This window comes from Tachyglossus aculeatus, chromosome 22 (assembly GCF_015852505.1).
Source record: "Tachyglossus aculeatus isolate mTacAcu1 chromosome 22, mTacAcu1.pri, whole genome shotgun sequence".
NCBI lineage: Eukaryota > Metazoa > Chordata > Mammalia > Monotremata > Tachyglossidae > Tachyglossus > Tachyglossus aculeatus.
Window position 1 is genome coordinate 2181896 of NC_052087.1, and position 24668 is coordinate 2206563.

Genomic DNA, 24668 nt, shown 5'->3' on the forward strand with positions numbered 1-24668 from the left:
GTGGTCCCGGCGGTGATGTCGGGGCGGCGCGGGTCGGGCCCGTCGGAGGCGGGGGAGCCGTCGGCGCGGGAGCTGTTCGAGGCCTGCCGCAACGGGGACGTGGAGCGGGTCAAGCGGCTCGTCAGCCCCGACGGGGTCAACAGCCGCGACACCGCCGGAAGGAAGTCCACGCCGCTGCACTTCGCCGCAGGTCCCTCGCCCACGGAGGGAGGGGGGGCGTGTGTGAGAGGGTGTGTGTGTGTGAGGGGTGAGAGATGTGTGGGGGTGTTGTGTCTGTGTGTGTGGGGGGGGGGTGTGAGGGGGCGTGTGTATGTGGGGGGGGTGTTGTGTGCGGGGCGTCTGTGTGTGGTGTGTGAGGGGTGGGGGGGCTTGTGTCTGTGTGGGGGAGTGTGGGGGTGTTGTGTGCAGGGGGTGTGTGTGGTGTGTGAGGAGTGGGGGGAGCGTGTGTGTGTGAGGGGTGTGGAGGGGGGGCCGTGTGTCTGTGTGTGCGGGTGTTGGGTGCAGGGTGTCTGGGGGGGGTGTGAGGAGTGGGGCGAGCGTGTATCTCTGTGGGAACGTGTGTGGGGGGGCGTGTTTCAGGGGTGTGGGGTGTGTGTGAGGGGTGTGGAGGTGGGGGGCGTGTGTCTGTGTGCAGGGTGTCTGTGGGGGTGTGTGTGGGTGCTGTGTGAGGAGTGGGGGGAGCGTGTGTCTGTGTGGGGGCGTGTTTCAGGGGTGTGGGGTGTGAGGGGTGTAGAGGTGTGGGGGGGCGTGTGTCCGTGTGTGCGGGTGTTGGGTGCAGGGTGTCTGTGTGTGGGGGTGTGTGGTGTGTGAGGAGTGGGGGAGCGTGTGTCTGTGTGGGGGCGTGTTTCAGGGGTGTGGGGTGTGTGTGAGGAGTGTGGAAATAGGGGGGCGTGTGTCTCTGCGGGTGTTGTGGGCGGGGTGTCTGGGTGTGTGTGTGTGGTGTGTGAGTGCGTGTGTCTTTGTGGGGGCGTGTGTGAGGGGTGGGGTGTAGGGGGGTGAGTGGGGAGGCGTGCGTCTGTGTGTGGGGCTGTGGGGGGACGGGTGTCTGTGTGGTGTGGGAGGGGTGGGGGGGCATGTGTCTGTGGGAGCTTGTGTCTGGGGGCGTGTGTGAGGGGTGTGCGGGGGCGTGTGTCTGTGTGTGCGGGCGTTGTGTGCGGGGTGTCTGTGTGTGTCTGTGGTGTGTGAGGGGTGGGGGGGCGTGTGTGTGAGGGGTGGGGTGTGGGGGGGCGTGTGTGTGGGAGTGTGTGTTGTGGGCGGGGTGTCTCTGTGTTAGTAATAATGATGGCATTTGTTAAGCGCTTACTATGTGCGAAGTACTGTTCTAAGCGCTGGGGAGGTTACAAGGTGATCAGGTTGTCCCACGGGGACTCACAGTCTTCATCCCCATTTTACACATACGATATAATATAATAATGGCATTTATTAAGCGCTTACTATGTGCTAAGCACTGGGGAGATTCATTCATTCAGTCGTATTTATTGAGCGCTTACTGTGTGCAGAGCACCGTACTAAGCGCTTGGGAAGTCCAAGTTGGCAACGTATGGAGACGGTCCCTACCCAACAGCGGGCTCACAGTCTAGAAGAGGTTACAAGGTGATCAGGTTGCCCCACGGGGGGCTCACGGTTTTTTAATCCCCACTTTCCAGATGAGGGAACTGAGGCCCAGAGAAGTGAAGCGACTTGCCCAGAGTCACACAGCCGACAGCTGGTGGAGCTGGGATTTGAACCCACGACCTCTGACTCCAAAGCCCGGGCTCTTTCCACCGAGCCACGCTGGGTTGTGGGGTGTTGAGGGGGGGATGTTTGTGTGTCGGTTTGTGTTTGGGGGATGTTTTGGTGGCGGGGGTGGGAGGGTCGTTTGGCATTTGGCTCCCGGCTCCAGCGCGTGTGGGCCCAAGCGTTGCCTTTAACCCACCCGGTTTTCCTTGCGTGATGCCTTTTTATCTTTATGTGTTCTTTCACCGCTTACTACTAGTAATAATAATAATAATGGCATTTATTGAGCGCTTACTATGTGCAAAGCACTGTTCTAAGTGCTGGAGGGCCTCAGACACTGTTCTAAGAGCCGGGGTAGTCCTTCAGCGCGTAGAGCAGTGCTTGGCACATAGTAAGCGCTTAACAAATACCATCATCATCATCATCATTCATTCAGTCGTACTTATCGACCGCTTACAGTGGGCAGAGCACTGTACTGAGCGCTCGGGAAAGCACAGTACGGCAGTCAAGAGAGACGGTCTCTGCCCCCAACGAGCTGTCAGTCTAGAGGTGGGGAGATGGACATCAATACAAGTAAACAGGCATTGGTATAAATAAATAAAATGACAGATAGATACGTAAGTGCCGTGGGGTGGGGAGGGGGGTGAAAGAGCAAAGGGAGCGAGTCGGATTGACGCGGAAGGGACTGGGAGAAGAGGAAAAGCGGGGCTTAGTCCGGGAAGGATGATATTTGATATTATTAACAATAATAATGATGATGATGGTATTTGTTAAGCACTTACTCATCATCAATCGTATTTATTGAGCGCTTACTATGTGCAGAGCACTGTACTAAGCGCTTGGGAAGGGCAAATTGGCAACTTACTGTGTGCAAAGCACTGTTCTAAGCACTGGGGGGATACAAGGTGATCAGGTTGTCCCACATGGGGCTCACAGTCTTAATCCCCAATTTACAGATGAGGGAACTGAGGCACAGAGAAGTGAAGTGACTTGCCCAAAGTCACACAGCTGACAGTTGGCAGAGCCAGGATTTGAACCCATGACGTCTGACTCCAAAGCCCAGGCTCTATCTACTGAGCCACGCTGCTTCTCTAAGCGCTTACTACGTGCCAAGCACTGTTCATTCATTCATTCATTCAGTTGTATTTATTGAGCACTTACTGTGTGCAGAGCCCTGTACTAAGTGCTTGGGAAGTACAAGTTGGCAACATATAGAGACGGTCCCTACCCAACAGTGGGCTCACAGCGCTGGGATAGATACAGGGTGAACAGGGTGTCCCACGTGGGGCTCACAGTCTTCATCCCCATTTTCCAGATGAGGAAACTGAGGTACAGTGAAACGACTTGCCCAGGGTCACACCACAGACCGCAGGACTCTCAGGCCTGTGCTCTGACCGCTGCACCACGCTGCTTCTCAAAACAAAAGGAAACATTTTTTCCCACAGAGTACTGGGTGGCAAAAGTGACCTATCCCGAGACCACCTAAGCGCTCAAGTTCCCACCGCCCCTGGCGTATTTACGGACATGTCTCCAAGAAAATCCTCGAGAGTAGGAATCATGCCAAACAACTCTTGCGTTATCATTCAGTCGTATTTATTGAGCGCTTACTGTGTGCAGAGCACTGGACTAAGCGCTTGGGAAGTCCAAGTCGGCAACCTATAGAGACGGTCCCTACCCGACGACGGGCTCACAGTCTAGAAGGGAGAGACAGACGACAAAGCATGTGGACAGGTGTTAAGTCATCAAATAAATAGAAGTGTTTTCCCACGTGTTTGGTAGAATGCCCTGCACAGAGAAAACACTCAAAGATCACTCTTGATAGTCTCCTACTACTCCTCTATCTGTTATTAATTTGCGCTTGTCTCACCGATTAGGTTGTAAAGTTTGTAAAGTGAGGGTAGAAATTGCGTCTTCCACCTCTCGTTGTCTCCCACGTAGTTCGTAGAGTATTTCTGCTTTAATCCCTTGCCCAGTAAATGCCAGTGATTGAATTCCTTATCACAGGAAGTCGCACAAGTTCAGTCAGTCACTAGTATTTATCGATCGCCTCCTTAATCCTGTAGTTACAGAAGACAGGATCCCCACCCACAAGGACTTTGCGGTCTAAGCACGGGTGCAACAGATATAGGGCAGCTTACACAGAGGAACAGTAGTCACGGTGTCCGAGTGCCCTCTGGGTGCAAGGCACTGTACTAAGAGCTTGGAAAAGTACAATAGAAGTGACAATGTTCCGTGCCCACAAGGAGCTTAAAATCTTGAAGGGTTTGACCCTCACAATCAGAATAAGCATAGGTCTGCTTTTTTAATACATATACTTATTCTGAGTGTGTGTCTATGTATGTATGTGTGTGTGTATATACACACACACGTATGCATATATGTGCTGAGAATGGGTGTAAATAAAACAAGTGCTAGAAGTAAGTAGTGTAAGTAAGAAGTAAAGACCCCCGGGGGAGTCTCTTTGCTCCAAAACGGGGGGCCGGGCCCAGGGTTCAAGGTTACGAGGCTGCTCGTGTTTTTCACAAAGCCAAATAAACGGCACGTTTTGCTTACTGTGTGCAGAGCGCTGTGCTTGGGAAAGTACAATACAACAGAGTTGGTAGATGTATTCCCTGCCCACGAGGAGCTTTCAGTCTACAGATTCTTGCTCTCCCCGTAGCTTTAAGGTTGACTCTCTTCCTCTTGCCTCATCTCCCCCTTCATATCTGACAGACCCCCCCCCCCACAACTCTCCCCACCTTTAAAACCCTTCTAAAATCCTACCTCCTCTGAGGCCTTCCCCGATTCAGACCCCGTATCCCCTTAAGCGCTCGGTTCCTCACCCCAGCCCTGCCGCACTTACCTACACATCCTTAGGCTCTGCTGTTTCCCTGATCTGTAATTTATTTTTAGGTCTCCCACCCCTGGTAGATTGTCAGCTCCTTGCGGGCAGGGATCACGCCTGCCGACTCTCCCAAGCGCTTTCCCAGAGCGCACATGCCGTACACTCTGATCACTCAGTAAATCCCATTGCTCGTTGACTCAAGGGGTAGGGAGGAAATTTGGGCATAAGTGGGCTAGCAGAAGCCCACGGGGGCCGATAGAGTGAGTATAGGAGAGCCAAGCAGGAGGCCCAGAATGGCCAGACCTTCACAGCGAAAGGAGGAGAATATTAGTAATAGCTTTACCTTAAAATCCCAGGAACAGAATCAGTTGTTATATGCGGCAGTAACTGTTCCTGTGCTCAAAATGCACTCGTTTCTTCCAGAACAAGTGCTTTTTTTCAACGCTGCATTTTATATAGAATGCTAATAAGGAAGGTTCTTCCAACAGCGCACATCTCTCCGGTTGGGACACAGTGGCTTGTAAGGATGACACGCAAATTCGTGAAGCGTTCCGTATATTTCTGTTTATTTTATTTTGTTAATACGTTTTGTTTTGTTGTCCGTCTCCCCCTTCTAGACTGTGAGCCCGCTTTGGGTAGGGACCGTCTCTCTATGTTGCCAACTTGTACTTCCCAAGCGCTTAGTACCGTGCTCTGCACACAGTAAGCGCTCAATAAATGCGAATGAATGAACGAATGAATGAATTTATCGAGCGCTTACTGTGCGCAGAGCAATGTTCAGAGCACTCGGGAGAGTACAATACAACCGTATGACCGACACATTTCCAGCCCACAACAAGCTTACAGTCTCGAGGGGGAGACAGATATTAATATACATAAATAAGTTTCAACTATATACATCAAAGTGCTGTGGGGCTGGGGGTGGTGGTGAATTCACTCATTCAGTCGTATTTATTGAGCACTTACTGTGTTCAGAGCACTGTACTAAGCACGTGGGAAGTCCAAGTCGGCAACGTATAGAGACGGTCCCTACCCTACAACGGGCTCACAGTCTAGAAGGGGGAGACAGATGACAAAACAAAACATGGAGACGGGTGTCAAAATCGTCAGAACAAATAGAATTAAAGGTATATGCACGTCATTAACAAAATAAACAGTAAATGTGTACAAGTAAAATAAATAGGGTAATAAATCTGTACAAATATATATACAGGTGCTGTGGGGAGGGGAAGGAAGTAGGGCTGGGGGGATGGGGAGGATAGAGGAAAAAGGGGGCTCAGCCTGGGGAAGGCCTCCTGGAGGAGGTGAATAAAGGGAGCAAGTCAGGATGTCGCAGAAGGGAGTGGGAAGTGTTGGAAGTGGGAAGCGTTTAGTACAGTGCTCTGCACGTAGTAAGCGCCCAATAAATACCGTTGCTTGATTGATTGGTAGAAATGCGGGCAAAGCTAAGGCGCCCTTACTCTAAGGTGAGTCTGCCTTACTGTTGCTTTCATCAGAACTGTTAACCACCCACTCTATAGGAGAACTGAGTGGAGGGCGTTCCCATCCGCATTCCCGATCCCAGGGGAAAGGGAGGGTTAATGGGTGTGAGGGAGATTGGGTGGCCTATCTGGATGTGGAGGAGAAAGATCCTTGCCACCTCCCAGGAATGCTGTGAAGACTGATAAGTGAACAGTTGGGCCCTTTGAAGTGCTCTGATAAAGCAAACCACATCTGTTGGGGTGCAGGAACACTGTAATAGGAGCATGGGAACTTAGAGTGGGAAGAAGGAGCCCCAAAGTCATAAAAATGGAAAATCTCTGGGAGTCTGGATATAATAATAATAATAATAATAATAATAATAATAATAATAATAATAATAATAATTTTGGTACTTGTTAAGCACTTACTAGGTGCAAAGCACTGTTCTAAGTGCTGGGGAGGCTACAAGGTGATCAGGTTGTCCCACGTAGGGCTCACAGTCTTAATCCCCATTTTACAGATAAGGGAGCTGAGGCCCGGAGAAGTGAAGTGACTCGCCCAAAGTCACACAGCTGACAAGTGGCAGAGCCGGGATTTGAACCCATAACCTCTGACTCCAAAGCCCGTGCTCTTTCCACTGAGCCATGGCCAAATTGGGAAGCTTTCTCTTTGGCCATCATTATTTATTGTGGTTTACGTCATTTTCAAAACCGACTTAAAATGCCTCATCTTTGTAAGAGCTCCTAATGTCTTGTGTGTCAAAGACTACTCACTAGACCAGTATGTTTGGTTTTCTAAAATCAGTCCTCTTTGGCGGCGCGTAACAAGTTGAGGGGAAAAGAAAGGATGCCTTTCTTGGGCTAGGTCCCGTGAGAAATTAGCCCACATGAAATAGTCCTTCCTAATGAGTAAGTAGCAGAGGGCTTCTTGCGGAGTCGGGATGAAGGGGAAAAGGTGTGTAAAACTTTTCAGAAGCGGAGTCGGTATTTCACAATGTGTTATCCTTCTGTGGCTTCCGCGGAGATTCGGAAGAGCGAAGGCCCCCTCGGGGCCAGGCAGCTGGAACCTGGAAGGGAGCCTGGCTCCAGCTGCAAATGACGGCCTCTGAGCCTATTACTGATAATAATTGTAGTATTTATTTAGTGCTTATGATGTGCCAGACACTCTATTAAGCGCCGGGATGGACAGAAGCAAGTTGGGTTGGACACAGTCCCTGTCCCATGTAGGGCTCATGGTCTCAGTCCCCATTTTACAGGTAAGGCAGCTGAGGCCTAGAGAAGTGAAGCGACTTGCCCAAAGACATAGAGCAGGATTAGAACTCATGACCTAGTGGGATCGATCCACTAGGCCAAACTGGGACCCTGCTCCCTTCTGGGTGGCCCTAATAATAATAATAATAACAATCGATGGTGATGTTTGCGGTACTGGTTAAACACTCACGGTGTACCCCGCACTGTACTAAGCGCTGGCATAGATCCAAGATCATCCCGACTCCGCCACGTGTCTGCTGTGTGACCTTGGGCAAGTCACTTCACTTCTCTGAGCCTCAGTTCCCTCATCTGTAAAATGGGGATTAAGACTGTGAGCCCCACATGGGACAACCTGATCACCTTGTATCCCCCAAGCCCCTAGAACAGTGCATCGCACATAGTAAGCTGAACAAATGCCATTATTATTATTATTATTATTATTATTATCAGGTTGGACACAGTTCCTGTCTCAGTTGGGGCTCACGGTGTTTTTGCTGTTGTGCAGGGCGCTTAGTCTCAGCGAGCTGCTCTGACTTGTAGCCCCTGTAGCAACCCAGTGGGACAACTTGGATTTTGAGTCTTCGTCCCGGCTCTGCCACTCGCCCTCTGGGTAACTTGGGACAAGTCACTTCACTTCTCTGTGCCTCAGCCGCCTCACCTGCGAAATGGGGCTCAAGCAGTGCCCCTGTCACGGTGATCCGGCCTAAAATCCGGGGAGGAGGAGAGTCAGGGAAACTGTCTGGGTTCGAGCCAGTCTGGACTGCCCTCGCCAGTTAAGGATGTATGGATTGGGTCTGAGCCCGTCCCGTCCCCCAGCTCCATCTCGTTCATTCATTCAGTCGTATTTATTGAGCGCTTATTGTGGACAGAGCACTGTACTAAGCGCTTGGGAAGTACAGTTCGGCAACAGAGGCGATCCCTACCCAGCAAGGGGCTCACAGTCTAGAAGAGGGGAGACAGACAGCAAAACAAAACAGGTAGACAGGGATCAGTAGCGTCAATATAAATAAATAGAATTATAGATATGCACACATCGTTAATAAAATGAACAGAATAATAAATATGTACATATATACACAAGTGCTGTGGGGCGTGGAGGGAGGAGGAGCAGAGGAAAAGAGGGGCTCAGTCTGGGAAGGCTGATATTTCCTGACTCTGACCTCTTGGTTCCCTGGAGGAGGGGGAAAGTGTGAAGAAAGAGGAGCGAGCCCATAAAACTCGATCAAAAGCTGAAGGTCTCTGGGGAAGCGACTGTATGGAGCCGAACTGTTAACGCACTTGCGTTTTGTGTCGTTCGACTCAGACTCCAGTCCGTGACTGGATTCACGAGTAATTCATTCTATGCATTTTAAATTGTGGAATAATTTTGCACTTATTGAGCTTTCCGTCATCTGGGGGAGGCTAAGCGCTGTCACCTCCGTTTTGCAGAAAGGGAAACTCCTTGAAAATTCATTTTAATGTATTGCAGTCCTGTAACATCCCCCCACTTCCCCAAGAATGGGTTTTTATCCCAGCTCCGCCACACCTCTGCTGTGTGGCCTTGGGCAAGTCGCTTCACTTCTCTGGCCTCAGGTGCCTCATCTGTGAAATGGGGGTTGAGACCGTGAGCCCCACGTGGAACAGGGACTATGTCCAACTCGAATTGCTTGTATCCACCCCAGCGCTTAGTACAGTGCCCGGCACATGGCGCTTAAATACGATAATCGTTGTTATTATTTTGGGGGACCAAGACCAGAGGTATATACACTCATTTGTAGTTTTGAAATACTCAAGGCACGTTTCAGCTCTTTGGACTGTTTCACTTCATGCTTTTACTCTAGATTCAGTCAATCGTATGTACTGAGCGCTTACTGTGTGCAGAGCACTGTACTAAGCGCTTGGTGAGAGTAAAAGAGAAAACCAAAGGAAGCTATAGATGTTGTCAGAGGTCAAAACAAATGTTTAATAGAAACGTCTTGAAAGCTGATTTTTCCTCCTTGGACTCTTGAAAGAGAAATGTTGAGTCATTTATTCTTTTCTCAGGCTGCACTGAGAGAGAGGCTGTGAGCCACAAAGAGCAGGAAATGAGCTGTGATGGGAAGGCGCAGCCGAAAAGCAGTGGGGCGTACTGGAAAGCGCCCAGACCTGGGGGGGTCAGAGGACCTGGGTTCTAATCTCTCGGCTCCGCCACTTGTCTCCCGTGTGACTCTGGGCAAGGCACTTCGCTTCTCTGGGCCTCAGTTTCCTCATCTGTAATTAAATCCTCCGACATAGACGGTGAGCCCCATGAGGGCCAGGGACTGTGCCCAACCTGATTATCTTGAATCTACGCCAGGGCTTGGTTCAATTTGTAAGTGCTTAACAAATACCCTAAATACAAAAAGGGCAGTGTGAGAGATGGTTCTTTTCATCTATTCTATCTGACCACCATCATTTAGGATCACTTAATACAGTGGTCTACACACAGTAAGTACTCAGTAAACACCGTTGATTATAAAAACAAAGAAACACAATAAACAGTTACAGGAAGAAAATAAAAGAATTCCCTATCTGCCAAGCTCAGAGGACAACTTGACAGGATTCTGTTGGTTTCTCTTTTTTGATGGTATTAAGAGGTTACTATGGGCTGGGGTAGAAAACGGTTAATCTGATCGGGCCCAGGTCCCATCTCAGTTGGGGTGCACAGTCTAGAACGTAGGGGAAGCAGGCGTCCAACCTCCATTTTACCAAAAAGAAAACTGAGGCACACAGATGTTGAGTAAATTGCCCTGGGTCTCCAGGCGTGCAGATTCCTGCCCTTTACACGAAACTGTTGTTCAGCAGATAATAATAATAATAATGATGGCATTTGTTAAGCGCTTACTACGTGCAGATCCCACAATAGCGGGATGAAGGGATTCTGCCGGAGCTCGAAGACGCTAGGTTCCACACGAACTAAAGGAAGCCCCCCCCGCGGGTAGTGTACGGGAAACACACGGAATTCATTTCCCCTAGGAAGTTGTGCGGTCCAAAACTCACAGTGGATTCGAGATGTCTGGAGAGGACTCAAAACCCCAATCGGGTGCTTTTTTTCCCCTGCTCTTCATGAGTTTTTTTTAAAGTTCATCTAGAATTTGGTAAGCTACTCCCACCGTCCGAATGAAGGCCGATTCTTGAAATGCTGACATTTGTCTTTATCTTACCCTACAGTTTACGTCCTGTTCACAAAAGCACACATAATCGTTAAGGTAAAAGGACTCCAGCTGTTTACTATTACACGTTTTTTTTTTAAATAAATTCCCAGAGTGGAGAGCCCAGGGAGAATAAAAAAATGCCTGATTGTCGACTCGGAAGGCAATAAAATAGATTCCTTTTGACCTGAATAGATCCCGGGAGGGGAGTCAAGTTGAGATGGGGGAGAAAAAATTAGGCTACGCAGGTCAAAGGAAACGAAGGAGAAATCGATCTTTTCGGGAGCATTTTATTCCCCTGTAGTCTGTGAGAGCTCGTTGTGGACGGGGACTGTTGTCTACCAACTCTGTTGTATTGCACTCTCCCAAGCGCTTAGTAGAGTGCTCTGCGCACAGGAGGCGCTCAATCAGTATCATTGTTTGATTAATTCGGGATTCTGCTTCAGTAGGATGCTGGTAGAGAATGAGCATTCCCTGCTCTTAAGAGGAATCAATTATTTAATTTGCCTATTGTTGAAGAAAACGATTCAAAATGTCCCAGGTTTCCCATTTAGATGTCTGGTTTTCGGTGGCCATTGATGCTGTTAAGACAGTACGGCCAAAGCCATTTCACGTGGTAGCCCGCACTGGCTAACGTGTAGTTTGGATTGGGCGACCACAACGCTCAATCCGGCTGGATCGTCGCCCTCAGCGGTCTGGGCCTTCTCTCTCCTCCCCGCCGCTGCCCGGGTCCTTCGGCGAGCTCCAGGCCTCAGAGGAGCAGGGGAGACGGGGAGAAAGGGAGTAAAATGAAATGGAAATGTGCTCTTTTGTTTCCGCCGTTCCTTTTAATGTGCCGCGCTGGCAGAACTTCAAAAAAACCCCAAAATCCTCGGGGGTTGGACACCAAGCCTTGCTTCGCACGTTGGACTCGGGCCAGGGAGTTCCCAGACTGGGTTTGGCTCCACAGTCTGGCCCATCCTGGGACGCTAAATTGTCTCTCCCGAATGACTTCCCGAGGACCAATTTCTCGCAATTCCATTCCTGGGTCGGATCCGGTATTCATTCATTCATTCATTCATCCATCGTTATCTAGCTGTTATTTATATGAACGTCCATCTCCCCCTCTAGACTGTAAGCTCGTTATGGGCCAGGGATTCACGCCAGCGCTTAGTAATAATAATAATGATGGCATTTATTATGCGCTTACTATGTGTGAAGCACTGTTCTAAGCCCTGGGGAGGTACAGGGCGATCAGGTTGTCCCACGGGGGACTCCCAGTCTTAATCCCCATCTTACAGATGAGGGAACTGAGGCACAGAGAAGTTAAGTGACTTGCCCAAAGTCAGTGCTCTGCATCCAGTAACGGCGCAGTAGATATTCATCATCCCCTCTAGACCGTAAGCTCATTAGGGGCAGGGAATGTGTCCGCTAATTCTGTCGTATTGTGCTTTCCCAAGCATTTAGTATAGTGCTCTGCACATTGTAAGGACTCCATCATTCATTCATCCAGTCGTATTTATTGAGCGCTTACTGTGTGCAGAGCACTGGACTAAGCGCTTGGGAAATACAAGTTGGCAACATATAGAGACAGCAACGGGCTCACAGTCTAGAAGGGGGAGACGGACGACAAAACAAAACATGTAGAGGTTGCTTGATTCAGGCCGGGATCCCATTTCCACCAATACGACAGGATCCTCGGAGGAAGTCTGAAATAGTTGCTCTCCTGAACACGGAACCTGGTTGATTAGGAATGGGGCCATGTGGAATCCCAGGCTTTTACATTTTTTTAAAAGGTGTTGAAGTGCTTACTAAGTGCGAAGCACAGTACTGAGTGCTGGGGTTGTCATCTTGGGCACGGTTCATATCCCAAATGGGACTTGCAGTCTTAAACCCCATTTTACAGATGAGGTAACTGAGACCCAGCAAACTGTCTTGCCCGTGGTCACGGAGCGGACAGGTGACAGAGCAGGGATTAGAACCCACATCCTTCCGACTTCCAAGCCTGGGCTCTCCCCCCTAGGCCACATTACTTTTAGAAGGCTTTCTGGGACTTTCCCTCCGAGTAATTCATTGACTGCTCATCCGGAAACGTCGTATCTCTTTGGAAGTCCAAAATGTTTACGGCCTCCGGCGATGGATTCCGTACGCTCATCACCTGCCGGGCGAATTACCTTTTCCTTTGGCTTGTTTTGAATCCACCACCTTCGGCAGATGCCCTTCCCCGGCCCGCCGCGGTGGGATTTAGCGGCCGGTTGTGCTGTCGGTCCTGCTACGCTCCTTGTTGTTTTTGTAAACGTCAGCCGTGTCCGTCCCCCGGCGGCCTGTGTCGTTTCACAGTGCTCGGGTCAGTGAAAGAGTCTAATCGGGATTTGGCTTTCTGACGAAGCTGGGCGTTGGATTGAAAAAATACCAAGATGCCTCGCCACTTTCGAGCACGGAGAACCTTTCTCTCTGTCGCCCCGTCACTGTAGATGGCACTACCATCCTTCCCATCACAAGCCCGCAACCTCGGCGTCATCCTCGACTCCGCTCTCTCGTTCACCCCACACATCCAGTCCGTCACCAGAACCTTTCGGTCTCACTTCCGCGACATCGCCAAGATCTGCCCTTTCCTCTCCATCCAAACCGCTCCCTTGCCTGTTCAATCTCTCATCCTGTCCCGACTGGATGACTGCATCGGCCTCCTCTCTGGTCTCCCATCCTCCTGTCTCCCCAGCTTCAGTCTGTACTTCACTGTACTGCCCGGATTATCTTTCTACAGAAACACTCTGGGCATGTCACTCCCCTCCTCAAAAGTCTCCAGTGGCTGCCTGTCAACCTCCATATCAAGCAAAAACTCCTCACTCTCGGCTTCAAGGCTGTCCATCGCCTCATCCCCTCCTACCTCACGTCCCTTCTCTCCCTTTCCAGCCCAGCCCGCACCCTCCGCTCCTCTGCCGCCACTAACGTCCTCACTGGGCCTCATTCTCGCCCGTCCCCCCATCGACCCCCGGCCCACGTCCTCCCCCTGGCCTGGAATGCCCTCCCTCCGCACCTCCACCAAACTAGCTCTCTTCCTCCCTTTTCATTCATACATTCATTCAATCGTATTTATTGAGCGCTTACTGTGTGCAGAGCACTGTACTAAGCGCTTGGAAGGTACAAGTTGGCAACATGTAGAGACGGTCCCTACCCAACAGCGGGCTCACAGTCTAGAAGGGGGAAACAGACAAAACATATTAATAAATAGAATAGTAAATATGTACAAGTAAAATAGAGTAATAAATATATACAAACTTCAAAGCCCTACTGAGAGCTCACCTCCTCCAGTAGGCCTTCCCAGACTGAGCCCCCTTCTTTCCTCTCCTCCTCCGCATCCCCCCCCGCCCTACCTCCTTCCCCTCCCCGCAGCACTTGTATATATTTGTACAGATTTATTACTATTTATTTTACTTGCACATATTTACTGTTCTATTTATTTTGTTAATGATGTGCGTATAGCTTTAATTCTATTTATTCTGACGGTTTTGATGCCCATCTACATGTTTTGTCGTAGGTCTCCCCCTTCTAGACTGTGCCCATTGTCGGGTAGGGACCGTCTCTATACGTTGCCGACTTGGACTTCCCAAGTGCTTCGTACAGTGCACACAGTAAGCGCTCAATAAATACAATTGAATGAATGAATGAATGAATGACCCCACCACCACAGACTCAGGCCGCAGAGACCTGGGGTGCCCCATAGGTACCTTTCTCTCCGTGCCCGATAATACGGGAGGCAGAAGGACTTCCTGACACCCTGCTCTGAGGAGAAGGGGGCCGGTCGGAGCTCTGGTTGATGCCGCTGCTCTGTCCCAGGGTCCCTGCAGCCGAAGGCGGGGCGAGGAAGAAGGGCAGGGAAGGTTTTCTAGGAGAGTTTTGCCCTGGGAAGCACACCAGGCTCAGAAGCGAGCTTCGACTGGGGCCGGCCGAGCGGATAAGGAGCCTACGTCCCGTAGCGGGCATCCCGCAGGTTGGAATTGCTTCCTTGGTTTCCCAGCTGTTGAGACTGATGTTTGCCAGGGGCCACCCGGGGAATCGGGCTTGGTTCCCTCGTGGATATTCGGGGCGCAGAGGGGGGACCCATTACATAAGGAAAATGGGCTGTTGAAACTGATGTTTGCCAGGGGCCACCCGGGGAATAGAGCTTGGTTCCCTCATGGATATTCGGGGCACGGGGCGGGACCCATTACATAAGGAAAATGGCCCAATTATCTAATTCTCCTACTTCAAATAAAGATGTACGGTGAATAAACACACCCCTCCAACCCTCCTCCACACCTTCCCTCGGTGCTGCCTATTTATGAGTACCAACAAAATATTATTATAAGCCTCGTGAGCCTTCTCTTTCATCATCTCCCTCTCCCTTTGATCCTCTCACGCCCTCATTTCTCCTACCTCCCCGCTTGCCCTGATCAGCCATCCGTGGGGTTCCTCTCCCTGGGCTCCCGGTTCCCTCTTCCCTGCTGGCCCCGGCAATGTCTTTTTTTTGTCTTTTTTTTTTAATGGTGCTTTAATGACGCCGCTATACTAAACACAGAGGTAGGTACAGTATAGTCAGGTTGGGCACAGTCCCTTGTCCCACATGGGGCCTCACGGGCTGAGTAGGATTTAATTCCCGTTGCCAGCTGAGGTAACCGACAGAAAGGGAAGTGACTTGCACAGGGTCACGCAGCAGGCAAGTGGCGGGGCCGGGATTAGGGCCCCGGCTCTCCATTTGACTGTCAGGCCCGCGCTCTCTCCAGCGGGCCATGTGTGGCTCAAAAGCCTGGCAAATCGTGGATTCCTCCAGGGATGCACCCAGAAGACGATCCATTCTTTTCTCCAGAGTTGTTTCCCCCGCGTCGGTCTGGCGTTCCTCCCTTCCGCCAGGACGGCTGGGATTATTCCCTCGGATTCTGAATCCAACCCCCATCGGGCAGGGGGATGTAGTCCAGCCAGATCGGCGGTGGGGGAAGCAGAAGGGAGCAGGCTGTAAGCATTTCGTTTTAGTGAGGCCCAGTTGCCCGGCGGCCTCACCTTGGGGGTGAGGACTCATCCTGGCTGGAATTTAATCCTGGCTGCATCCCGGTTCCCTCAGATTTTTATCAATAAATTGGGGGACCACTGGAGCGTCTGGCCAGGTGTGTTTGCTCTGCAGCTTTTCAGATTAGGCCTCAGTGGGTCCAGTCTGGGTAGTCTAGAAGGGGGAGACAGACAACAAAACAAAACATGTGGACAGGTGTCAAAATCTCTGCACACAGTAAGCGCTCAGTGAATATGTACATATTTATTTTATTTGTACATATTTATTCTATTTACTTTATTTTGTTAATATGTTTTGTTCTCTGTCTCCCCCTTCTAGACTGTGAGCCCACTGTTGGGCAGGGACCGTCTCTATATATTGCCAACTTGTACTTCCCAAGCGCTTAGTACAGTGCTCTGCACACAGTAAGCGCTCAATAAATACGATTGAATGAAGGCTGACGATTAGCACGGCGGAGTGAGAAGCAGCCTGGCGTAGAGGAGAGCGAGCACGAGCTTGAGAGGCAGAGGGTCATGGGTCCTCATCCCGGCTTGGCCACCTGTCTACCGTGTGACCTTGAGCAAGTCACTTCACTTCTCTGGGCCTCAGTGACCTCATTTGCAAAACGGGGATACAAAACTGCGAGCCCCATGTGGGACAGGGACCGTGTCCAATAATAATAATGATGATGTTGGTATTTAAGCGCTTACCATGTGCCAAACACTGTCCTAAGCGCTGGGGTAGATATGAGGTTGCCCCACAGGGGGCTCACAGTCTTCATCCCCATTTTATTCATTCATTCATTCATTCATTCAGTGGTATTTATTGAGCGTTTACTGTGTGCAGAGCACTGTACTAAGCGCTTGGGTAGTACAAATCGGCAACATATAGAGACGGTCGCTACCCGACAACGGGCTCACAGCCTAGAAGCAGAGGACTATTACGTGCTTGGGAGAGAGTTGGCAGCCCAACTCCTCCGGGATCCGATTGAGTGGCTGGCCTGTGAAGCCATCTCTGGGCACTCCCGGGGGCCCCAGAAAGCAGGCCCTTCTGCTCTGATGTGGGTACTTGGTGGACGCACTTGTCAGCTGTGTGACTCTGGGCAAGTCACTTCACTTCTCTGGGCCTCAGTGACCTCCTCTGGAAAATGGGGATGAAGACCGTGAGCCCCACGTGGGACAACCTGATCACCTTGTAAGTTCCCCAGCGCTTAGAACAGTGCTTTGTGTGCAGAGCACCGTACTAAGCGCTTGGGAGGCACAAGTTGGCAACATGAAGAGACGGTCCCTACCCAACAGCGGGCTCACAGTCTAGAAGATAACTGATAATTGTGGAGTGACCTCCCAAATGCCTTATTCCCACCTCTGGTGGAAATAATAATGATAATAATAATAGTGGTGTTTAAGTGCTTACACTGTGTTGGGGTAGAGGCAGGATAATCCGGTCGGACACAGTCCCCGTCCCACGAGGGCCTCACAATCTAAGCAGGAGGGAGTAAGAGTTAATCCCTCTAGACTGTGAGCCCGCTGTTGGGTAGGGATCCTCTCTATATGTTGCCAGCTTGGACTTCCCAAGCGCTTAGTACAGTGCTCTGCACACAGTAAGCGCTGAATAAATACGATTGAATGAATGAATGAATCCCCTGGCTTTCAGATGAGGTGAGGCACAGAGCAGTTAAGTGTCTTGCCCGAGGTCACACAGCAGACAAGTGGCAGAGCCGGGATTAGAACCCAGGTCTCCTGACGGCCGGGCCCGTGCTGTTTCCGTGGAGGCCACCCTGCTGCTGTAGTGGCCCACTCCGTGTGACTAGAGAGATGGATTTAGAACCTCGCTTACCCCTAGACCTTAGATCTATGTTCACCACAGTCCCCTCGCCTCCAGTCATCTCCAAACCCTGGCTTTTTGATCATTCATTCATTCATTCACTCATTCAATTGTATTTATTGAGCGCTTACTGGGCGCAGAGCACCGTACTAAGCGCTTGGGAAGTACAAGTTGGCAGCATATAGAGACGGTCCCTACCCGACAGTCTAGAAGATAACTGATAACTGTGGAGTGACCTCCCAAATGCCTTATTCCCTCCTCTGGTGGAAATAATAATAATAATAATATATGTTTGTACGTATTTATTACTCTATTTTACTTGTACATATCTATTCTATTTATTTTATTTTGTTAATATGTTTTGTTCTCTGTCTCCCCCTTCTAGACTGTGAGCCCACTGTTGGGTAGGGACCATCTATATGTTGCCAACAAATATGATTGATTGATAATAATAATAATAATTATTATTATAATGATAATAATAGTGGTGTTTAAGTGCTTACACCGTGTTGGGGTAGAGGCAAGATAATCCGGTCAGACACAGTCCCCGTCCCACAAGGGCCTCACAAGTAGGAGGGAGTTTGAGTTAATCCCTGTAGACTGTGAGCCCGCTGTTGGGTTAATACTATCTGGATTGTGTGTGTGTGAGAGAGAGAGAGAGAGAGAGAGAGAGAGAGAGAGAGAAAGAATGAATATTTGTATGTTGAGGACACTGTATGTTTCCCCTCGGCAATATTTAATACTTGGAGGTTCTCTCTAGGGAAGGAATAATAATCTGCCCACTTCCTATTCATTCATTCATTCATTCATTCAATCGTATTTATTGTGTGATTACTGTGTGCAGAGCACTGTACTAAGCGCTTGGGAAGTCCAAGTCGGCAACATATAGAGAACGGTCCCTACCCAACAGCGGGCTCACAGTCTAGAAGGGTTGGGCAGATTTAAGGAATAGCGTCTGCCCGCTTCCTATTGAATTGATTTCTATTTTTAATCCAACTTGGAGCCCCTCGCCGACTTGAGAAATACAAGGGTCGGGTTTGGTTTGACCACATCCTGTTTTCGTGTCGAAAAGCCAGGGAACATGGGACTGCACGATGTGGAAAGCGAACGTGCCGAGCTGCGTTCCGAAATCCAGTTTGGACTGCCTTTGACCCGCAGTCCGGAAGTTGGTGGCACTGCCGGAGCCCTTTGACTTGAGTTAAATGGTGATTTGGTTTCGGAGTAAGGCAGACTGAGCTAGAAGAATAATATTCATTCATTCAATCGTATTTATTGAGCGCTTACTGTGTGCAGAGCACTGTACTAAGCGCTTGGGAAGTACAGTTTGGCAACATATAGAGACGGTCCCTGCCCAACAGTGGGCTCGCAGTCTAGAAGGGGGAGACAGAGAACAAAATAAAACTTAACAGAAAAAAATAAATAGAATAAATATATGAATAATAGTAGTCTTCAAGGCTGTGAGCACACTGTTAGGTCTCTATATGTTGCCAACTTGTATTTCCCAAGCGCTTAGTACAGTGCTGTGCACACAGTAAGCGCTCAATAAATACGATTGAATGAATGAATGAGTGGGCCAGGCACTGTATTAAGTGCTGCGGTCGATAGAAGATATTCAGGTCCCACGTGGGGCTCACAGGCTGGGTAGGAGAGAGAACAGGCATCGAGTCCCCATTTCGTAGATGGGGAAACTGAGGCAGGGATAAGTGAAGTGACCTGCCCAGGATCACACAGCAGACAAGAGGAGCTGGGATTAGAACCCAGCTCCTCTGATTCCCAGGCCCATGCTCTTTTCACTAGGCCAACCTGCTGCTCTCAGGAAGCTCCGAAATCAATCTATCCATCAATCAATCGTATTTATTGAGCGCTTACTGTGTGCAGAGCACTGTACTAAGCGCTTGGGAAGTCCAAGTTGGCAACATAGAGAGACGGTCCCTACCCAACAGTGGGCTCACAGTCTAGAAGGGACCTCTGAATCTATGAAATTGAATTTGGTCTCTGCCATCGATCGTGACAATAAAAAGCGCTGCTTTTGGCGTCGCGAAAGGAAGTGTGTTCTTGCAGAACTATGTGACTTGACTGCAAGTGACCCCAGAAAAGCCCTCCAAGTTAAGCAGACGTTTGGTTCCCGGAGTCTATTTTCTGTAAGATAGCTCTCTCCGCCGCCGCACCGGTTGGCATGGAAACTTCTTTCCCCTCAGACCGCAAGCCCCGCGTGGTACAGGAACTATTTATCATGCATCTCCCCCACCCCAGCGCTTAGCGCTTGGCACAGAGTAAACGCTTAATCAATCGAATTTATTGAGCGCTTACTGTGTGCAGAGCACTGTACTAAGTGCTTGGGAAGTCCGAGTTGGCAACATATAGAGACAGTCCCTACCCAATAGCGGGCTCACAGTCTAGGAGGGGGAGACAGACAACAAAACAAAACATATTAACAAAATAAAATAGAATAGATATGTACAAGTAAAATAAATAGAGTAATAAATACGTACAAACATATATACATATATACAGGTGCTGTGGGGAAGGGAAACAAATACCACAATTAATAAAAGGGATTGGAAATGAGACAGATGGTGGTTCCCGTTATTATTTCCGTTGTGTTTATTAAGCGCTTGCTGCGCGTCCTAAGCACTGGGCTAGACGGAAGTTAATCAGGTTGTACCCAGTTCCAATCCACACGGGGCTCACAGTCGAAATCGGAGGCCGCTGAAAAAGGACAGATGAGGGAAGAGAAAGAGGGACAGCGGGAAATCAAGACGATTGATGGAAACGGGTAATCCCAGGCCCTAAAACTCCGGGAAGTCCGTGCGTTCAAGTTTTAGATCGGTTTCCCGTGCGACGTGTTTAGATATATATCGTTTCTTCCTTTTTCTAGGTTTTGGTCGGAAAGACGTCGTGGAGTACTTGCTCCAGAACGGTGCCAGCGTCCACGCCCGGGACGACGGCGGTCTCATCCCCCTGCACAACGCCTGCTCTTTCGGTCATGCCGAAGTCGTCAATCTCCTCCTGCACCACGGAGCGGATCCCAACGCCCGGGACAACTGGAATTACACTCCTCTCCACGAAGCGGCCATTAAGGGGAAAATCGACGTTTGCATAGGTAATCGTCTCTCCGGAGTTTTCCGCGAACGGCTCCTGATTAATCATTAAGTCCCGAGCTCATCCGCCGATAATCGCTTGGAGATGGGAGGCTCGGGATTCGCCCCCGAAGTCGGGTTCCCGTTCCAACTCAGCGCACAATCCGGTCCTCCTTAAAGGACTCGGGAAAGGTAGCTCAGGGGACTTAAATGGCAGGGAGAGCGCTAGATCGTGGGAATCCAAAATCAGGGCCTTAAAGGAGCTTATTCATTCATTCAATCAATCGTATTTGTTGAGCGCTTACTGTGTGCAGAGCACTGTACGAAGCGCTGGGGAAGTCCAAGTCGGCAACATATAGACGGTCCCTGCCCGACGACGGGCTTGCAGTCTAGAAGCAGCGTGGCTCAGTGGAAAGAGCCCGGGCTTTGGAGTCAGAGGTCATGGGTTCAAATTCTGGCTCCGCTAGCTGTCAGCTGTGTGACTTCGAGCAAGTCACTTCTCTGGGCCTCAGTGACCTCATCTGGAAAATGGGGATTAAGACTGTGAGCCGCCGTGGGACCACCTGATCACCTTGTAGCCTCCCCAGTGCTTAGAACAGTGCTTTGCACATAGTAAGCGTGCTTAATAAATGCCGCCATTATTATTATTATTACCCAACAATGGGCTCACAGTCTAAAAGGGGGAGACAGACAACAAAATAAAATGTGGACAGGTGTCACGTCGTCAGAATAAAAAGACATAAAGCTAGATGCACATCATTAAGAAAATAAATAGAATAGTAAATATGTACAAGTCAAATAAATAGAGTAATAAATCTGTACAAACATATATACGGGTGCTGTGGGGAGGGGAAGGAGGTAGGGCGGGGGGATGGGGAAGAGGAGAGGGAAAAGGGGGCTCAGTCTGGGAAGGCCTCCTAGCTTATTCAATTCAATCATATTTATTGAGCACTTACTGTGTGCAGAGCACTGTAATAAGCGCTTGGGAAGTACAAGTTGGCAACATAGAGAGACGGTCCCTACCCAACGGCGGGCTCACAGTCTAGAAGAGGCGAGGATCCCAGGGCAGAGCAGGGGGAGACCCCTGCCTCTTTGCCCGGTGTTGGGGTAGCTGTCTGTAACTCCTCTTCACCTGTACTCTTTAGACGCTTTTCATTCGTTCATTTATTCAATCATACTCATTCATTCATTCATATTTATTGAGCGCTTACTGTGTGCAGAGCACTGGACTATGCGCTTGGGAAGTACAAGTTGGCAACACATAGAGACGGTCCCTACCCAACAGTGGGCTTGAGCACTTACCGTGTGCAGAGCACTGGACTAAGCGCTTGGGACGTACTAGTTGGCAGCACATAGAGACGGTCCCTACCCAACAGTGGGCTGAGCGCTTCGTGTGTGCAGAACACTGGACTAAGCGCTTGGGAAGTACAAGTTGACGCTTCCCAGGCGGGCATCTTTTGATGAGCGAAACAAAGCCGTGGGAGAACTCGGTGCGCACGCTTGCCCGTCTCCTTTATCGCCGGGCCCCTGGCAGCGAACCATCCTCCTCTACAGGCGTCCCGCTCTGCCCCGGAGATCTGCCCGAGGCAGTTGATACACATCCCGGCTCCGCCGACTGTCAGCTGTGTGACTTTGGGCAAGTCACTTCACTTCTCTGTGCCTCAGTGCCCTCATCTGGAAAATGGGGATTAAGACTGTGAGCCCCACATGGGACAACCTGATCACCTTGTAACCTCCCTAGAACAGCGCTCTGCACATAGTAAGCGCTTAGCAAGTACCATCATCATCATCAACCCTGCCCTCTTCTACGACCCGCGGGCGGCTTAAGCGTCAACGCAAGTCGTTGACCTTCCTGCGGCCTCGCGAATTCGGACGGACTGCCAGAAGCCATCCTTCTGGAGCGAGGCTTCCCGGAAGGAATACGTTACCAGTGTCCTAGCCCGACAAGAGGGAGGGACGTTATCGAGTTTTCTGGAGGGGGGGGAAAAACTGAGATTCTGGCCAGATTCCCACTGTCGTTCTCGCCCCGCGCCTCCCCGGTTCTCCGGCCTTCGTATTTCAAGTAGGGAAGCAGCGTGGCTCAGTGGAAAGAGCCCGGGCTTTGGAGTTGGACGTCATGGGTTCGAATCCTGGCTCTGCCACATGTCTGCTGTGTGACCTCGGGCAAGTCACTTCATTTCTCTGAGCCTCAGTTACCTCATCTGTAAAATGGGGATTAAGCCCCCCATGGGACAACCCGATCACCTTGTAACCTTCCCAGTGCTTAGAACGGTGCTGTGCACATAGTAAGTGCTTAATAAATGCCACCATTATTATTATTATTATTATTATTATTATTATTATTATTATTATTATTATTATTCAAGCGCCAGCTGGGGGAATAACAAGCTGCCTTCAGGTCTGGGGAATCCGCAGGGAGTAGCCCCGTGACGGCCTTCGTGTTTGAGTCCCAGACGCCCAGGGACTCCATTAGGGCAGTGTTTTTTGGTGAAATGTAACGATGACCTCCCGAAGGTCGAAAGGCTAGGTCTCCTCGGTGACGGATCTAATCCCAACTCCGCCGCTTGCCTGCTGTGTGTCCTCGAGCTCGTCGCTTAACTTCTCTGTGCTTCGGTTTTCCCAGTTGCAACGAGGGGCTTTAATACCAGTCCGCCTACTTGGACTGCGAGCCCCATGCGGGATGGTATCCGGCCTGAATGACTAGAGAAGCAGCGGGGCTCAGTGGAAAAGAGCCCGGGCTTTAGAGTCAGAGGTCGTGGTTTCGGATTCTGGCTCTGCCACCTGTCAGCTGGGTGACTTGGGGCAAGCCACTTCTCTGTGACCTCATTTGTAAAATGGGGGTGAAGACTGTGACCCCTCCATGGGACAACCTGATCACCTTGTAACCTCCCCAGCTCTTAAGACAGTGCTTTGCACATAGTAAGCGCTTAATAAATGCCGTTATTATTATTATTATTATTTTTATTATTATAGCTAGCCCAGAGCCGAGAACAGTGCTTGGCCCAGGGTAAGCGCTTATCAGATACCATTAAAAGCAAATCCCCGTTTTGTCTCGTAGTGCTCTTGCAACACGGAGCGGAACCCACCATCCGCAATACCGACGGGAAGACAGCTCTGGATCTGGCAGATCCCTCTGCCAAAGCGGTGCTGACGGGTAAGTCCTGAGGGGATTCCGGGGCATCCTTCTAGACTGTGAGCCCGTCGTCGGGCAGGGACCGTCTCTATATGTTGCCAACTTGGACTTCCCGAGCGCTTAGTACAGTGCTCTGCACACAGTAAGCGCTCAGTAACTACGATTGAATGAACGAATGAATGAATGAGAAGCCAGAAAGAGCTCATTGGCTCCCATTCCTTGACGATCCTGGGAAATGTAATCCCCAAACGAGTGTCATTCAGTCATATTTACTGAGCGCTTACTGGACACAGAGCACCGTACTGAGTGTTTGGGAGATATATGTCCACGTAATATAATAATTCTGGAATTTGCTAAGTGCTTACTGAGCGTCAGGCACTGTACTAAGCGCTGGGAGGGATACAAGCAAATCGGGTTGGGCACAGTCCCTGTCCCACATGGACCTCGCAGACTTAAGCCCCATTTTACAGATGAGGCAACTGAGGCACTGAGAAGTGAAGTGACTTGCCCGAGGTCACGCGGCAGACAAGTGGCGGAGCCGGGATCAGAGCCTTCTGATCCCCAGGCCCACGCTCTATTTAACACATAAATAAAGGTTTCCTGTTTCCCTTTGGACTTTTGGTCAATGCTCCCAATAGACACTTAACATAATAATAATAATAATAATAATAATAATAATAATAATAATAATAATAATAATAATAATAAATATGATAATATAATGATAATAATAAATACGGAATTTGTAAAAGGCCTTTTGAAAATACGTTTCGTTCATTCATTCATTCAGTCGTATTTATTGAGCGCTTACTGTGTGCAGAGCACTGGACTAAGCGCTTGGGAAGTCCAAGTTGGCAACATAGCGAGACGGTCCCTACCCAACGGCGGGCTCACAGTCTAGAATAATGATGGTATTTGTTAAGCGCTTACTATGTGCAAAGCACTGTTCGAAGCTCTGGAAGAACGTTCGTTTAGAGGGGGAAAACAAGAAAGTCAGGATGTTAACGAGAGGTCTCTCTGGGCTATTACAAGGCAGTTGGTTGGTGAGTGTTTAACAATTTTTGTCCTTTTCAGAGATAAGCTTTGTCTCAAATCACCATTTCTGTTCATTTCCAGGTGAATATAAGAAAGATGAACTCTTGGAAAGCGCAAGGTAGGTCACCACCGTAGTACGTCCACGGAAAATGTATTGGGGAGCATTTTTAGAGTTGTCTTGGAAGACAACTTGG

The 24668-nt window shown here is 49.8% G+C and overlaps 1 protein-coding gene across 1 annotated transcript in view; it reads left to right on the plus strand.

Annotated features, from left to right (window-relative positions):
- Positions 1-24668, plus strand: part of TNKS2 (tankyrase 2) — a 67045-nt gene continuing 42377 nt past the window's right edge. Inside the window, 4 exon segments of the mRNA XM_038764138.1 lie at positions 1-190; positions 20105-20329; positions 23365-23460; positions 24556-24592. Of these exon segments, the coding sequence (XP_038620066.1) occupies positions 16-190; positions 20105-20329; positions 23365-23460; positions 24556-24592 (533 nt within the window). The 5' untranslated portion in view covers positions 1-15.